The sequence below is a fragment of the Pan paniscus genome, chromosome 1 (genome assembly GCF_029289425.2).
Source record: "Pan paniscus chromosome 1, NHGRI_mPanPan1-v2.0_pri, whole genome shotgun sequence".
In the NCBI taxonomy this organism is placed as follows: domain Eukaryota; kingdom Metazoa; phylum Chordata; class Mammalia; order Primates; family Hominidae; genus Pan; species Pan paniscus.
The window spans coordinates 215,502,552-215,520,366 of record NC_073249.2 but is presented as its reverse complement, the minus strand read 5'-3'; the positions used below and the strand labels follow the sequence as shown (position 1 = coordinate 215,520,366).

The following is a 17,815-nucleotide window of genomic DNA, read 5'->3' as shown; positions in this document are numbered from 1 at the left end:
ATCTCTCCATAGTACCCCGAAAAATTTTCACCGCCCCAACACTTCAACACTATTTTGTTTTATTTTTCTTATTAATATAAGAAGACAGGAATGTCAGGCCTCTAAGCCCAAACCTGCACGTATACATCCAGATGGCCTGAAGCAAGTGAAGAATCACAAAAGAAGTGAAAATGGCTGCTTCCTGCCTTAACTGATGACATTCCACCACTGTGATTTGTTCCTGCCCCACCTTAACTGAGCCATTAACCTTATGAAACCTTCTCCTGGCTCAGAAGCTCCCCCACTGAGCACCTTGTGACCCCCGCCCCTGCCCGTAAGAGAAAAACCCCCTTTGACTGTAATTTTCCACTACCCACCCAAATCCTATAAAACAACTCCACCCCATCTCGCTTCGCTGACTCTCTTTTTGGACTCAGACTGCCTGCACCCAGGTGAAATAAACAGCCTTGTTGTTCACACAAAGTCTGTTTGGTGGTCTCTTCACACAGACACGCGTGACACCCAGCGCTTTGGGAGGCCAAAGCGGGTGGATCACCTGAGGTCAGGAGTTCGTGACCAGCTTGGCCAACATGGTGAAAACCCGTCTCTACTAAAATAACAAAATAAAAAATAACTAAAAATACAAAACAAATTAGCTGGCATGGTGTCACACACCTGTAGTCCTAGCTATTTGGGAGGCTGAGGCAGGAGAATTGCTTGAACCCGGGAGGCGGAGGTCGCAATGAGCTGAGATTGTGCCATTGCACTCCAGGTTGGGTGACAGAGAGAGACTCAGTCTCTCTCTCTCACACACACACACACAAATAAATCAATAAAAATAAAAATTAGATGGGCATGCATGGTGGTGCACACCTCTAGTCCCAGCTACTCCAGAGGCCGAGGTGGGAAGATTACTTGAGCCTGGGAGATGGAGGCTGCAGTGAGCCAAGATTGCACCACTGCACTCCAGCCTGGGTGACAGCATGAGACCCCATCTCAGAAAAGAAAGAAAGAAAGAAAGAAAGAATGCTTCAGGCTGGCTTCCTGACATCTAATTAAGTCTTCCCACGTGCCAGACTCATACTAGTGCTTGACACAGGCTGGTGTTCTTGAGGCAGCCAACAGTCCTATGGAGTGGGGAGTACTATTATTATCCCCATTTGACAAACTTGGAAACTGAGGCTGATTGCACATAACGTGCTCATGATCAGCATGCTGGCATTTGGCAGAGCCAGGATTCAAATTCAAGTGTTGCAAATGCAGGGTTTCTCAACCACCGTACTATCGGCTTGCTGGACTGCATAAGTCTTTGTGCATTGCAGGATGTTTGGCAATATCCCTGGCCTCTTGTCTATGACATTCTAGAACCAGCCCTCTGGCCCTTCCTGAGTGGGGACAACAAAAATGTTTCTGATATCCCCATATCTTCTGGGAGGTAAAATCTCACCTGTCTGAGAACCACTGCTCTCTCACTCAAGCTGGGAGGCGGGAGACACAGCAGATATTGCTATTATTACTGCAGATGTGGGACTTGGTTGTTAGGGAAGATTTCCAATGGTGACATCAACCTCTGACCTGACCTGGAAAGGCAAGCAAGCACAGTTTCCCAGATTTGCAAGAAAGAGGACAAAGCCTGTCTATTCATTCTCTCACTCCATAGGCATTTGCTGAGCACCTACAAAGTACCAAGCCCCAATCCGGCCTCTGGTGATAAAATGGCACAAAAAGAAAATTCCTGTCCTCCCAGACAATAAACAGACAAGTGAGGCAGGTGATGATAAAGGTCACAGGGAAAAACCAAGCAGTGGGGGGTGAGGAAGGTGGGGGATGGGGAAGATGGGGGATGGGGAAGGTGAAGGATGAGGAAGGTGGGGGATGTGGAAGGTGGGGGGTGGAAAGGGTGGGGGATGGGGAAGGTGGGGCTGGGGAAGGTGGGCGTAGGCATGCTGGCGGGAGTTAAATTTTAAATAAGATTGCCAGAGATGGCCTCATTGAGAAGGCGACATTTGAGCAGAGACCAGCAAGAGGGGAGGCATGGAGTCTAGCCGAGGTCTAGGGGAAGAATGGTGTACAGAGAATGGCTTGCCGTACAACAGCTCTGGGAGGTCCTCCACAGGCTGATGGATGGATGATAGGCTGGAGTTGAATCACAGAGTGGGGGGATGAGGTCCGAGGGCCGGTGGGAGGATTCGTGTTTATGATGTCCATTGTGACTTGGTGGCTTATCCAAGACTATTTCTAGTTAGCAGTGCCAGATTGTAAGCTGGGACTCTAGAACTTTCTTTTGTGGCTGGATCCGGCTGGATGGGCCACTTTCTTCTCTGCATGGGCCCTGTCCTAGAACCACATCCTCACCTGAGCCTGTGACTCACCTGGGCTGGGCCAGTGTTTGTGGGACCCAGGGAGGTGGGGGAGGACAGGTGTGACTTATAAGTGGAGGAGATCTGCTGGCTCTGAACCGTGTCCTGAATGGTTTACACTGCGCACAGCTTCCTCTCAGCCCGCTCTGAGCTGGAAGCAGCATGTGGGACCTGGCCCTGATCTTCCTCGCAGCAGCCTGCGTGTTCTCACTAGGGGTCACTCTGTGGGTCATTTGCAGCCATTTTTTCACTGTGCACATCCCTGCAGCGGTTGGCCACCCTGTGAAACTGAGAGTCCTCCATTGCATCTTCCAGCTGCTGTTGACATGGGTGAGTTTTGTGCTTTATGTGTCCCCTCCAGCTGACCATTAAGGAAGGCGGCAGGAAAAATCACACACCGGAAGCTTCTAGCTGAATGAACACCGGTATCATGGGGCCTGCAGTGACAGCTGATCAGACCTTCTGAAATGTGCATAATCCCTACTAGGTGGTTCTCAGCCTCTTTGGGTGTTTCTGAAGCTGGCCCTGGCTAATAGCCACAAAATTCAAAGAATGATCTGCTTTCTCAGTTAACAGAAGGAAAAAACCAGTCTGGTTCTATTCACCTGAGTGTCTCCCGCTGACTTTCTTTTTGTTGTTGTTGGTTTGTTTTATTTTTAAAATTGAGGTAAAATATGCATATAAAATTTACCATCTTTCCCATTTTTAAGTGTACCGTTCACGTGTCCATAAGTGTGTCCATATTATTCATAGCACTCACCACTCTCAGAAGCTGTGAAGATACGAATGAATTTTCCTGAGTCTCTGGGCCCCCATTGCTATCTACCTGTTAGCTACAGCCAGCAAGCCACAAAGTAAAAGGGTAGTGGATGAGTAAATTAGTGCCGGTGAGCAAAATTACAGAATGTGACTTTAAAAATATGTTGTTGCTTTTGAGAGCTAGAAAGCTGCCTAGGGAATATAGTTTGGTTCTGCTTCTGGTGTAATTTGTTAAAATACCTGTAAATGGAACTATGTAGGTGTTGCCAATACGGATTTCTTGTACTTTTTCTTGTGCCTTGACAGAAACTGAATATATAAAATATTTTTTGTAAGTTTCTTACATAACGAAAAGCAATTGCCAGTGCCTCTTCTCAAGAGACACCCTAGGTGTGTCTTCTATGCTATTCAAAATAATTTCTATGCTATTCAAAAGAATGTAGCTATTACCTAAAAGAGAAGATCCCGGGAACTCTAGGCTTCTGATCTCCAGTCAGCTTTTATAAGATGCAGTGATTGGGTCCTAGGTTTTCCTACCCTTGACGCTCAGATTCTGTAGTCCAGGCTCCCAAATACAGTGACACGATTTCCTCTTTTGCAAAGTAGGGAAAATTGCTCCTACTTCACAGCATTTTGTGGAGACTCCATGAATAACCCTCTCCAGAAGGCTTATTATAATGCCTGACACAGAGGGAGCCCTCTGTAAATAGTAGCCATTGTTACTCTTTGTTGATTCTTTTATTTTTTATGCAAAGATGTGTTATGCAACTGCTGTGTGTCCTGCGCCAGTCCTGGGCTCTAGGGCCAATGACAGGTGAGAGAGGTAAAGTTTCACAGGTCTGCCTTTAGGGAGCTTGTAGGGTCCAGGCAGTGGGCAGCGGGGAAGTGGTCTATAAAGAAGCTAACCCACAATAGAACAAGCTACAGATAAACAGCTTCCCAAAACGGAGAATGCAAGGAGGACAGCAAAACCCGTCAGGGGAGCTGAGCAGGGCTTCTCTCCTGGGGCATCTTGAGCCCCCGGGGCCACAGAACACAAGGGGGTCATGGATTTGGATCACAGAACATAAGGGGGTCATGGATTTGGGTCACAGAACACAAGGGGGTCATGGATTTGGATGGGGTCAAAATTACCCCATGTTCACAACTAACTTCCAATTGAAATTCTTTTCATGAGGAATGAAGGCAACAAACCACAGTCCTGAAAGCCAGACCTCGACTTTGTCACCAAGAGGAATCAGACATATTTGCATTGCCTATTAGATATTGCGAAAACTCATGTATTCTCCTCATTTCTTTGAAACTAGGGTAGTATCAGGCAGCAGTTAGATCTTATTACTCTATGTGCTAGTAAGGAAGCACCTATATTATTATGACATACATTTTAATATTTTGATAAGTATATTTAAATAACACTGCTTTTCTTTATAATCCCATGTGTTTATTTTATGTATTTAAAAATGTTCTGGGCTGGGTGTAGTGGCTTACACCTGTAATCCCAGCACTTTGGGAGGCTGAGGTGGGAGGACTGTTTGAGTCCAGGAGTTTGAGACCAGCCTGGGTGACATAGTGAGGCCTCTTCTCTCCAAAAAAAAAAAGAAAAAAAAAGTTCTCAAATGAGGCCTGCAGCTTTTCCCATGGCCAAAATGGCTGTGGCACAGACAAGGATTAGGAAACACTGGAAAGGATACCCAGAGAGAGAGCCCTCTTTATTTACGTATTTTTAACTCTTTTTTTTTAGCTGGAGTTTTACTCTTGTTGCCCAGGCTGGAGTGCAATGGCATGATCTCGGCTTACTGCAACCTCTGCCTCTAGGGTTCAAGAGATTCTTCTGCCTCAGCCTCTCGAGTAGCCGGGAATACAGGAGCCCACCACCACACCCGGCTAATTTTTGTATTTTCAGTAGAGACTGGGTTTCACCATGTTGGCCAGGCTGGCCTTGAACTCCTGACCTCAAGTGACCCACCAGCCTTGGCCTCCCAAAGTGCTGGGATTACAGGTATCAGCCACTGTGCCTGGCTGTATTTTCAACTCTTTATGCAAACTTTGACATATACCAAAGGGGAACAGGGTGCCCACTCTCCAGTGTCACCATCACTGACTCCTGACCTGTCTCCCTTCCCTGTGTCCCTAAATGTCTCTAACTTTTCCCTCATTTTCATTTATTTAAGAAGCCAATGGACATCATATTATTTTATCCTAAAAATTTTCAGTAGGCATTTTCAAAAGATATGAACTCCCCCTTCCTGTTTTTAAAAAATGTACCCACACTATAGTTAGCTACACAGGCTTGGGGTGGCCAGATTGGCTGAGATGGCACAGGAAGGCCTCCCTGGAAACAGATGTTGCGCCCAGGCTGAGGTGGAGCAGGGCCTCGTGGTGGAGGTGGGTGTTGCAAGTAGAGGGACCATCAAGGGTGCCCAGAAGCCTGGCTTGTAGTGGCTGCAGTGGAAGGTGTCAGGAGAGTGGGTTGAGAGGGGCTGGCTGGTGCTGTGGCCACCTGGGCCTGCATGGGAGTGGATTTTCCTGCAGGTGTCCTGAGGGAACTGAGGGCTTGAGTAGGACTGTAATCCAATCTGACTGCAGTTTCCAAAAACTCCTTTTGCCACCTGTGGAGGGCAGGTTGTGAAGGCCAGACTCCAGATGGCCTGTGAAGAAACCCATCTCCACCCATTTCTTCTCTCTCCAACAGGGGATGATATTTGAGAAGCTCAGAATCTGTTCTGTGCCCCAATTTTTCTGTTTCATGCAAGATCTGCCTCCGCTAAAGTATGACCCCGATGTTGTGGTCACGGATTTCCGCTTTGGGACAATCCCTGTGAAGCTGTACCAACCCAAGGCATCCACCTGCACTCTGAAGCCTGGCATCGTGTACTACCACGGTGGCGGGGGCGTCATGGGGAGCTTGAGTAAGAACCCTTTTCTCAGACCTCCTAAAGGGTGGTGGCACCCCTTAACATAACTTGGAAGAATGGGCATCTTCCTGGGACTTAAAGTATGCTATTATTATCAGGGAACACCAGGGCAGCTCATGGTTTGCAGATCATTGAGGGGGCAAAAATATGGCATATATTGCCCTCTTATGTATCTCCTTATTTACATAAATGTAATCCTTAGTTAAATTAACAATACTGTAATATAAGGAAGGATACTGTAAGGTAAAGATCCTGAAATGTACCCTTACTTGCATTTATACGTGTACATATGTATGTACATATAAATGTATACATGTATATATCACTATTTTACTTATAATCACCACCTCTATTTAGTTGGAAATAAGGATATTTTAAATGAAAAGAATTAAAACACAGCATTTTGTTTCACATCAGGTTTTGCTAAGACAAATTCTGGTACAGACAGACAGGAAGATTTGAGAAAAATCAATGAGAGGAAAAAGTCACTATTGAGACAATTTTACTGTCTTAGTTATTACCCCCAGGGAATTGGGGGAGAGGAAACACCTTTATTTGCTTTCAGTAGTGCTTTCTAATATGTGGAATGCCAGGGTCCCAGTGTGGGAGCCTTTGAGAATAAGGGATTTAATGCAATGGTGGTGTGGTTTGGTCTGTATGAGAATGATAGTAACAGCCAATATTTATTAAGCAATATTCATTAATATTACTAATTACATGCAGGCACTGTGAGAACCCTATATGTGGATGATCTCATTCCAACTCCAACACTCTACGACTTAGATATTTTCATTACCCCAGTTCACAGATGAGGAAATCAAGCCTCAGGAGGTTAAGAGACTTGCTAGGCACTATGTTAACTCAAGCTAGAAAGAGGCAAAGTTGAGATTTGAACTCCAGTCTGAATCCAGAGCTCACACCCTAAACCTCTGCGTTCTACAGTCAAAGAGCTTCACAGATATTTTTAATGGCTTGTAGGATGGATCGGAGGGTGGGCGTCTTAGAGAAAGTTGTTCAGGCAGTACCACGAAGGAGAATCAGTGAGAAGATTGACCGGAAGTTTGCTGGAGTAGAGGAAAACCTAGTCGGCATCGGCCCAAGTGCTGTGTCTGTAGGAAGAAGACGGCGACAATGGCTGGCAAAGGAAGCCTTCCTAGTGAATCTTAAAAACCATTTATTTTCTAGAAACCCACCATGGCATATGCTCTCGTTTGTGCAAGGAGAGTGACTCTGTGGTTCTGGCAGTTGGGTGAGTAAAGGGGAGATCCCAGGGAGCCAGCAAGGAGCAAGGTTCTGATGTGGAGAGATGGGGTGAGAAGTAGAAATGGGGGTGGGGGGTGGGGGATGGGAGCAGATGGGAGCTGGAGGAAGCCCAGAGGTGGGGATGGGCTGGGAGAAGCCAGTGAAGAGAGAAAAAGAAGGCGGCTGGGTGTGGTGGCTCACGCCTGTAATCCCAACACTTTGGGAGGCCACGGTGGGCAGAATGCTTGAGCCCAGGAGTTCAGACCAGCCTGGGCAACATAGTGAGACCCCATTTTCACAAAAAATACAAAAATTAGCCAGGTGTGGTGGCATATGTCTGTAGTCCCAGCTACTTGGGGGGCCGAGGAGGAAGAAGCACCTGAGCCTGGGAGGTTGCAGTGAGCCGTGATTGCGCCACTACACTCAGCCTGGGTGACAGAACAAGACCCTGTCTTAAAACAAACAAAACAAAACAAGAAAAAGAGAGTGAAAGAAAAATAAGGGGAGGTGAAGAGAGATGGAGAGACAGAGAATGGGGAACCCCTTCCTCTGTGCATGTGGGCCTTGGGTTTGTTTAAACAGAGGCGTTTTGTGCATTTGGAAGCTGGGTAGGAGGTGGTCTTTTTTAAGCAGTTCAGGTGCAGAGTTTCACTGCAGGAACACTTGGACAACATAGCTCTTCTTTGAGTAAAACAACCCTGCACCTCCTTCTGCTAAATGCCTGTGGTACCCCGCATCATCACTCAAACAACCCGAAATGCTGCCACGTTCACTTCCAAGTGCTCCCAAAAGGGAGGTCCCCCTGGCTGAGACCCACTGAAGAAAGTGAGAAAAACAAAAACAAAAACAAACCCATTGTCTCTCCTAACAGATCTCTGACAGTCACCGCCCAGCCTGGAGCCTCAAAGACGGCGTGGTGGGCATGGGGTCCCCTGTCCTGCTGCCTGATGCAGCATCACACACGTGGTTCCTCCTGGTTAAGTTTCCCTGTAGTTTCATTTAAAGGTACACACTTTAAAGAAATATCAGTTCTCTGCATCTCAGTGGGGGTACATCTGCCAGCTTTCTTGTGGCACAGCTACCTGAGGTGAGTAGAAAACGAAGAGATGAAGCCGGGTGCAGTGGCTCACGCCTGTAATCCCAGCACGAGGCCAAGGTGGGTGGATCACTTGAGGCCAGGAGTTCAAGACCAGCCTGGCCAACACGGTGAAACCTTGTCTCTACTAAAAATACAAAAATTAGCCAGGTGTAGTGGCATGTGCCTGTAGCCCCAGCTACTCAGGAGGCTGAGGCAGGAGAATCACTTGAACCCAGAAGGCAGAGGTTACAGTGAGCTGAGATGGCGCCACTGCACTCCAGCCTGGGTGACAGAGTGAGATTCCGTCTGGAAAAAAAAAAAAAAAAGGAAAAGAAAATGAAGAGATGAGATGAGAGAGAGACCTGGATAAACCCCTGACTTTACAGTTCTCAGCTCCAGAAGGGTTTCTACCATGGGATCATGGGATGTTGCCGGACACCTTGTCATTCTGATTGTACCAAACCAAGAGATCGTCAGTAGAACATGCTAGCAAGTCTCTGCCAGAAAGTTATTTTCTAAATCCAAGGTAGACAGGATTTTGGAGTTAAGGGCATTGCTTTCCAGGATGTCCTATTCCCGGGTGGCCTGAAATGGGGGTATGGAATGGAAACAGCTGATGGAAGTTTTATTTGTTGCTCCCATAGAGTGTTTCTTTGTCTTTTTTTTTTTTTTAATTTGTGACCAGTATTTAAAAATAGTGAACTTTCTCACAAAACCTGGATTTCTGGAATCTCTTAGCAATACCAGGTAGGCAGGGCAGCAATGGTGTTGAGTGTGCATAGCTTGTTTGGAAGAGTGCTGTGTATCTCTGGCCTCTGGTGGTACAGTCAGTCCTCAGCAATGTCGACAGCTTCTTGGAACTGTAACTTGGAGTGAAACCAATTTTACCTATTACAAAACCTAGGCTAATTGATATAAACAGAATCAAGCTCTGATGGTATAATTCTGGTCACAAAAACACCAGCTAATTTATTAAAAAATTTTTTAAAAATTTATTTTACTACTTTTGTGTTTTATAATTTTCTTTAGTAGAGATGAGGTCTTGCCATGTTGCCCAGGCTGGTCTCAAACTTCTGAGCTCAGGCAATCCTTCTTCCTCAGCTTCTCAAAGTGCTGAGGTTATAAGTGTGCGCCACTATGCCTGCCCTAAGCTTCTAAATAAAGAAAAACACCTGCTAATATTAAAAATTGAAATAAATGTGAGCTATACATATATTTTTAAAAGATTAAAAAAAGATAATTATTTACCCAATTTTTGGTGAATCAGTGAGTGATGGTGGTCATTCTTGTGGTGGGTTAAATCTAGGAATAAATGTTTACAAGGTAAAAATTGTCAGGAGTACCTCTGACTGTCTCCCAGTTCAAAACCACCCACAAATGTGGCAGCCTCATTGAGAGCTTCTGTACTGCATCATTTATTTTTGTGTAGATGTATGATTATTGTAAACTTTATGCACTTTTTTGTTTTTGAGATGGGATCTCACCCTGTCACCTAGGCTGGAGTACAGTGGTGCGATCTCAGCTCACTGCAACCTCTGCCTCCTGGGCTCAAGTGATTCTTGTGCCTCAGTCTCCTGAGTAGCTGGGACCACAGACACACACCACCACGCCTGGCTAATTTTTTGTATTTTTGGTAGAGGCAGGGTTTCACCTTGTTGCCCAGGCTGGTTTTGAACTCCTGAGCTCAGGCAATTCATCTGCCTTGGCCTCCCAAAGTGCTGGGATTACAGGCTTGAGCCACTGTGCTTGGCTGACTTTATAATGTTTTTTTTTGAGACAGAGTTTCACTCTTGTTGCCCAGGTTGGAGTGCAAGAGCGCGATCTCGGCTCACCACAACTTCTGCCTCCTGGGTTCAAGGGATTCTTCTGCCTCAGCCTTCCTGAGTAGCTGGGATTACAGGCATGCACCACCACGCCCGGTTAATTTTGTATTTTTAGTAGAGACGGGGTTTCTCCATGTTGGTCAGGCTGGTCTTGAACTCCTGACCTCAGGTGATCCACCTGCCTCGGCCTCCCAAAGTGCTGGGATTACAGGCATGAGCCACTGCACCCGGTTGGCTTTATGCATTTTTATTTTGCAATAATTTATATCCCTTCATGTATTCCTTTTCCAACTCACTTATTCTAGTTCAGGGTCGTGGGTGGCTGGATCCTATCCCTGCAGCTCAGGGAACAAGGCAGGAACCAACCCTGGACAGGACACCCACCTATTGCAGGGCACACTCACACCTACACCCACATTCACTTGGACCGGGACAATTTAGACATGCTCATGAATGTAACATACACATCTTTGGGATGTGGGAGGAAACTGGAGGACTGGGAGAAAACCCACACAGACATGAGGAGAATGTGCAAACTCCACAGAAACAGTAGTAGCCCAGGCTGGCATCGTTTTTCTTTCTTTCATCAATATAATGAAACAATGTTGAATGAAATGACATTATTTGAGACCCTGCTTTTTTTTTCTTCTTTGAGACAGGGTCTCACTCTGTCACCCAGGCTGGAGTGCAGTGGCATGATCACAGCTCACTGCAGCCTCAACCTCCCAGGCCCAAGTGATCCACCTGCCTCACCCTCCTGAGTAGCTGGGACTACATGTATCCACCACCATGCCCAGCTAATTTTTTATACTCTTTGTAGAGGTGGGGTCTCGCCATGTTGCCCAGGCTGGGTTTGAACTCTTGGACTCAAGGGATCGGCCCATCTCAGCCTCCCAAAGTGCTGAAATTAAAGGCATGAGCCACCGGCCTGGCCAACCTGCTGTATTTAAGTCTACAAGATCTCCCTTAACAAAATTTGTAGGTATGGCATGATTAATTAAAAACCCAAGCAGGCCTTGAAGTTGCTCATACAAGAATCATAAAACAGGAAGCAGGAGCAGGTGAGTCAGGGAAGCAACATGAGGCAGGTTCAGGAAGATGGGGCTAGTGTGGGTGATATTTACATTGTTGGCCAATTGGTGGATGTCTCGTGACACAGGTCCCCTATTAGGGCATTGAGACAGTAGGAATGGCACCTGCCTAGGTATGTGGGCTTTATGTGTCTCATCTCATTTAAGCCTCACACCTAACTTTAACTGCTCAAGTTTCACAAAGGGAAGTGAATGGACTAATTTGGGCTAAAAGATGCTAGACGCTGATATTTTGGATCTGCCGGGGCGTTATCAACTGTGTTTCTTGATTCCTTTTTAGTTACCGCAAGTTACCTAAGCATAAGTTTCCAGTGCCAGTAAGAGACTGCTTGGTGGCCACCATCCACTTCCTGAAGTCCCTGGATGCATATGGAGTGGATCCAGCCCGGGTTGTGGTCTGCGGTGACAGTTTCGGAGGGGCAATAGCCGCAGTGGTTTGTCAACAACTTGTGGACAGGCCAGATCTGCCCCGGATCCGGGCTCAGATCCTGATCTACGCCGTTCTCCAAGTCCTGGATTTACAAACTCCTTCGTTTCAACAGAGGAAAAACATCCCACTGCTCACCTGGAGTTTCATCTGCTACTGTTTTTTTCAAAACCTGGATTTCAGCTCCTCCTGGCAAGAGGTCATCATGAAAGGTGCCCATTTGCCTGCTGAAGTCTGGGAAAAGTACAGAAAGTGGTTGGGCCCAGAAAACATCCCTGAGAGGTTTAAGAAGAGGGGTTACCGACTGAAGCCCCATGAGCCCATGAATGAAGCTGCTTACTTGGAAGTAAGTGTTGTCCTGGATGTGATGTGCTCGCCCCTGATTGCAGAAGATGATATAGTGTCTCAGCTCCCGGAAACCTGCATCGTGAGCTGTGAGTATGATGCTCTCCTGGACAATTCACTGTTGTACAAGAAAAGGCTGGAAGACCTGGGAGTGCCCGTGACCTGGCACCATATGGAGGATGGTTTCCATGGAGTGCTCAGCACCATTGACATGAGCTTCTTGCACTTTCCCTGCTCCATGAGAATTCTGAGTGCATTAGTTCAATTTGTAAAGGGACTGTGACCATCTTTCTTCTCTGCTGGTACTGCGGTGTGGATTCCACTGGCATCCAGCCTCCCACAGGGCTCTCTGTTGCTGATTTAGGTGGTGCATAGTGGGGCTAGGGAGGGGGTAGAGGTTGCTGTCACCTTTCTGGTCCAGGTTCTAGAACCACACAATGCATGCTCCTGATGTCCAGAGGACGTGGTAGAAAAGACAGGTTTGGAGGTGGGAGTGTGGCTGTCTCTATTCTCTGTTGAGAAAACCTGGGCTGACAATATTCAGTGGCCATTTGTGGGAGTGAATCAGCCGGTAAGAGCTGTTCTCAGCCTCCCTAAGGGGCAGTTCAGGCTCCCAGATTGATCCAGACTGTGTGTGACTTTCGTCCATTTGACTGGACTTTGGAATAGCACAAGGGCATCACGTACCTCACGAGGCTTTCCCAATGTGGCTCAGAGGCAGGAGCTCTGATGCTTTAGGCTGCTGTGAGGTGGTGGTGGTGGTGGAGAAACTGGCTTCACCCACCTACTCTTCTGTGAACAGTAGTGACTTTTCCCGCTGTTTCTCAGCCTCTGGGATCAGAGTCTTCACTGTCTGGGCTGGAAACTTTAAGATAGAATGGATAGAGCTTCCACAGTGGTTGGCATCTAGTGGTGGATGAAGACAGCCTGCAGCTGCCCGACTTGGGGAGCTCTGGAGCTCCTGGAATCAAAGCTTGTCTTCCAACCAGAAGCCCCAAGGCAATGTTCTAAGAATTTGAGAAGAGAAGTTGGGAGGGAAGTGGGGTCCTGAGTTAGAGACCCATGAAGGCTGAGTCTAACCAGATAACCCTGTCCACAGTGCAAAGTCAAGACAGCCAAAGGAACAGAAGATGTATTTGTGAAAACTATTTCTTTTTTAAGACATGGAACCAACTCAAATTGGCCTCTATTAGAAAGACAATAGATTGGCTTAGGTAGGGATGCATGCTAGGCATACATCAGGCAAGGTTTGATCCAGGAACTCACACAGTGCCATCAGCTGTCCTGTCTTCTCTGCTCTGCTCTTCTCTCTTCTGTGTTAATGCCAACTTCTCCTCTTCATACGGTGGCACTGAGCAGCTTCATGCCTACCTTCCTCCAGGGTCAAGTTCATTATCATGGACTTGCCTCATTCTCAGCAGTCCCAGAAAAAAGCCTAATTGCAACTTGATGGCTTTGTTGGCTTTCTGAGCAATGTGTCCAGTTGCCACAGTGAAGGGAATGGAATAATCTAACTCACCATTCCCAAGTCCTATGCCTTCCTGAGAGTGGGGGGTGGAGTCAATTCACCTTGGTGCTTGGACTAAGCATGAGGTGGTGAGTGACAACGTTCCTAATTGAAGGGTAGGGTAAATGGTTGTTGGGTGGACACCAACACTTATTCTACTACAGAAGCTAAATTGAACCCTCAGGCAGGGTACGTGAAAGTGGCAAGAGATGTCAAGACCACTGGGCAAGTTGGCCAGTTGTTCCTTAGGAATGAAAATTCTTTTGAAAGGAATGGCCAGGGTCCTCTGCTGGCCCCACTTGGTCTTCTGGAGGCTCTGATCTTGGTTGGTTAGTGGTCTTTACAGGCCAAGGTCAAGGCCATTGCACAAAAAACCCTGTGCATGCCCTTAACGTGCTTTCAGTTGAATATTTGGGCTGAACTATGAGGCGGAGAGGAATCCCATTGGGTGGCTCCTTGCTGCATTCGCAGTTGACCAGCATGGGGTTTGTTGGAGAAATAGGAACCATCCCCTGAAAACACACACTATGGTAGCCACTCAACTGTTGAAAGGCACTGGAGTCCAATGGGTGAGGCCGCCTCTGAGACAAGCCTCTGAGTTGCGGCTGGGAGAGGCTCCCTCCTTGGAGTGTTGCTTTTTTTGTTTCACCCCTGCCTCTGGAGATGGGCAGAGGAACATGAGCTGACCTTCTGGGAAGTTAGGTTGGTGAGGAGTTGCTGAGGCACTGCAGGGCCATGCCCAGTAGAGAGGAATGTATAACATTTTAAGAGGCTGAGAGCACCCCTTGTTGGGCGCATGCCCGTGGCAGCTTCCTTCTGCAGGTCATGGGAGAAATCAAGCACTTTCACCTAATGGCTAGATGATTGATTTTGGGACGAAATTCTCCACTCCTCTCCTTTACCACATCACCACTATCCTTCCTGCAATACATCCATGAGACTCACTGAGTGGAAAAGGAATAGGAATGAATGTTCACCCAGGGCCAGCTACATGCTAGGCACTGTACTGGACCATTTAAATTTGCCACCTCTTATGTTCCTCACATTAATCTTACAGAGTAGGTACAGACATACCTATGGATATTGCAGATTCAGTTCCAGACCACAGCAATAAAGCAAGTCACATGAATTTTTTGCTTTCCTTAGTGCATGTAAAAGTTACATTTCCACTATATTATAGTTTATTAAGTGTGCAATAGCATTATGTCTTTAAAAAGCATGTACATACCTTAATTTAAAAATACCTTGTTGCTGAAAAATGCTAACAATCATCTGAGCCTTCAGTGATTGCAGTAGCCTGGGCTACTATTTTCTATGTGGGGTTTGTACATTCTGCCCATGTCTGCGTGGGTTTTCTCTGAGTTCTCCAGCTTCCTCCCACATTCCAAAGATGTGTATGTTACATTCATGGGAATGTCTAAATTGTCGTAATCTTTTTGCTGGTTGATGGTCTTGCCTTGATGTTGATGCTGCAGGTGGTGGTTGCTGAAGGTGGGGGAGGCTGTGGCAATTTCTTAAAATAAAATAAGACGACAGTGGATTTGCCACATCAATGGACTCTTCCTTTCATCAAAGATTTCTCTGTAGCAGATGATGCTGTTCTATAGCATTTTACCCACAGTAGAATTTCTTTCAAAACTGGAGGTGGTCCTCTCAAACCCTATGCTACTTTATCGACGAAGTTTATGTAGTATTCTAGATCTTTTGTTGTCATTTCAACAGTGTTCATGGCATTTTCACTCAGAGTAGATTCCATCTCAAGAAACCACGATTTTTGCTTATTTGTAGGAAGCAAATCCTCATCTGGCCAACTTATTCATGAGATTGAAGCAATTCAGTCATATTTTCAGGCTCCACTCCCAATTCTAGTTCTCTTGTTATTTCCACCACATCTGCAGTTACATCTTCCACTGAAGTCATGAACCCCTCAAAGTCATCCATAAGGGTTGGAATTAACTTCTTCCAAACTGTTAATGATGTTATTTTGACCACCTCCCATAAATCATGACTGTTCCTCATGGCATCTGGAATGGTGAATTCTTTTTAGAAGTTTTCCAGTTTACTTTGCTGAGGTCCATAAGAGGACTCACTGTCTATGACAACTATAGCCTTACAAATTGTATTTCTTAAATAATTGGACTTGAAAGTCAAAATACTCCTTGATCCACAGGCTGCAGAAGGGATGTTGTGTCAGCAGGCATGAACACTACATTAACCTTGTACATCTTCATCAGAGTTCTTGGGTTATCAAGTGTCTTGTAAATAAGCAGTAATATTTTCAAAGAAATCTTTTATTCTGAGCAGTAGGTCTCAACAGTGGGCTTAAAATATCTAGTAAACCATGCTGTAAATAGATGTGCTGGCACCCAGGCTTCTTTGTTCCGTTTATAGAGCACAGGGAGGCTAGATTTAGCATAATTTTTCAGGGCCCATTCTTGGAATGGAAATGAGCATTGGCTTCAACTTAAAGTCACCAGCTGCATTAGCTCCTAACAAGAGAGTCAGCCTGTTCTTTGAAGCTTTGAAGGCAGGCATTGACTTCTTCTCTCTAGCTATGCAATCCCTAGATGGCATCTTCTTCCCATAGAAGGCTGTTTCATCTACAATGAAAATCTTTTGTTTCATGTAATCACCTTCATCAATCATCTTAGCTGAGTCTCCTGGATACCTTGCTGCAGCTTCCCCATCAGCTCTGCTTCACCTTGCACTTTTATGATTATGTTATGGAGACAACTTCTTTCTTTCAACCTCTTGAACCAAACCCTGGCTAGCTTCCTCACTTCCCCCTCAGCCTTCATGGAATGAAAGAGTTAGGCTCTTCTTCTGGATTAGGCTTTGGTTTACAGGAATGCTGTGGCTGGTTTGATCTCCTATTCAGATCATTACATTTTCCTGCATGTCAGCAATAAGGCTGTTTTTCTTTCTTATTTATCATGTTTCTCTGGAGTAGCACTTTTAATTTCCTTCAAGAACATTTCCGTTGCATTCACAAGTTGGGTAACTGGTGTAAGTGATAGAGCTTTTGGCCTGTCTCAGCTTTTGACATACCTTCCTCACTAAGTTTAATCATTTCTAGCTTTTGATTTCAAGTGAGAAATGTGTGACTCTTCCTTTCACCTGAACATTTAGAGTTCCTTGTAGGGTTATTAATTAGCCAAATTTCAATATTGTTGAAATCTCAGGGAATAGGGAGGCCCTAAGGGAGGGAGAGAGATGGGAGGGTGTCAGTCAGTGGAGCAGTCAGAACACACAATATTTATTAAGTTCACTGTCTTATATGGGTGTGGTTCGTGGCACCAAAACAATTACAGTAGTAACACCAAGATTACTGACCACAAGCCAGGCATGGTGGTGCATGCTGTGGCCCCAGCCACTCAGGAGACTGAGTTGGGAGGATTGCTTGAACCCAGGAATTTGAATACAGCCTCTGCAACATAGTGAGACGCCTGTCTCTAAAATTTTCTTTTTTAAATTTAAGAAAGGAAACAAGGCCAGGGGCAGTGGCTCACTCCTGTAATCCCTCCTAGCGCTATCCCTCCCCTTGTCCCCCACTCCCCAACAGGCCCTGGTGTGTGATGTTCCCCTCTCTGTGTCCATGTATTCTCATTGTTCAACTCCCACTTATGAGTGAGAAATGCGGTGTTTGGTTTTCTGTTCCTGTGTTAGTTTGCTCAGAATGATGGTTTCTAGCTTCATCCATGTCCCTGCAAAGGACATGAACTTATCTTTTTTATGGCTGCATAGTATTCTATGGTGTATATGTGCCACATTTTCTTTATCCAGTCTATCACTGATGGGCATCTGGGTTGGTTCCAAGTCTTTGCTATTGTAAATAGTGCTGCAATAAACATATGTGTCCATGTGTCTTTATAGTAGAATGATTTATAATCCTTTAGGTATATGCCCAGTAATGGGATTGCTGGATCACATGGTATTTCTGGTTCTAGATCCTTGAGGAATCGCCACACTGTCTTCCACAATGGTTGAACTAATTTACACTCCCACCAACAGTGTAAAAGTGTTCCTATTTCTCCATATCCTCTCCAGCATCTGTTGTTACTTGACTTTTTAATAATTGCCATTCTAACCGGCATGAGATGGTATCTCATTGTGGTTTTGATTTGCATTTCTCTAATGACCAGTGATGGTGAGCTTTTTTTCATGTTTGTTGGCCACATAATGTTTTCTTTTGAGAAGTGTCTGTTCATATCCTTCACCCACTTTTTGATGGGGTTGTTTGTTTTTTTCTTGTAAATCTGTTTAAGTTCCTTGTGGAGTGTGGATATTAG

General features: G+C 45.8%; 1 protein-coding gene across 1 annotated transcript; it reads left to right on the top strand.

Annotated features, from left to right (window-relative positions):
- The first annotated feature begins 2,434 nt into the window (after positions 1-2,434).
- Positions 2,435-15,066, top strand: AADACL3 (arylacetamide deacetylase like 3). Its single transcript, XM_003822054.5, has 4 exons — positions 2,435-2,669; positions 5,791-6,007; positions 7,199-7,262; positions 11,528-15,066. The coding sequence occupies exons 1-4, from the start codon at positions 2,502-2,504 to the stop codon at positions 12,300-12,302; spliced, it is 1,224 nt and encodes a 407-aa protein (XP_003822102.1). The 5' UTR covers positions 2,435-2,501; the 3' UTR covers positions 12,303-15,066.
- The last annotated feature ends 2,749 nt before the right edge of the window (positions 15,067-17,815 follow it).

Bases quoted from the DNA above. Each gene is read 5' to 3' on its own strand.
- AADACL3 (XM_003822054.5), top strand. From the start codon at position 2,502: ATGTGGGACCTGGCCCTGATCTTCCTCGCAGCAGCCTGCGTGTTCTCA. The intron at 6,008-7,198 runs GTAAGAACCCTT...TTTATTTTCTAG, and splicing joins GGGCGTCATGGGGAGCTTGA to AAACCCACCATGGCATATGC. The intron at 7,263-11,527 runs GTGAGTAAAGGG...ATTCCTTTTTAG, and splicing joins TCTGTGGTTCTGGCAGTTGG to TTACCGCAAGTTACCTAAGC.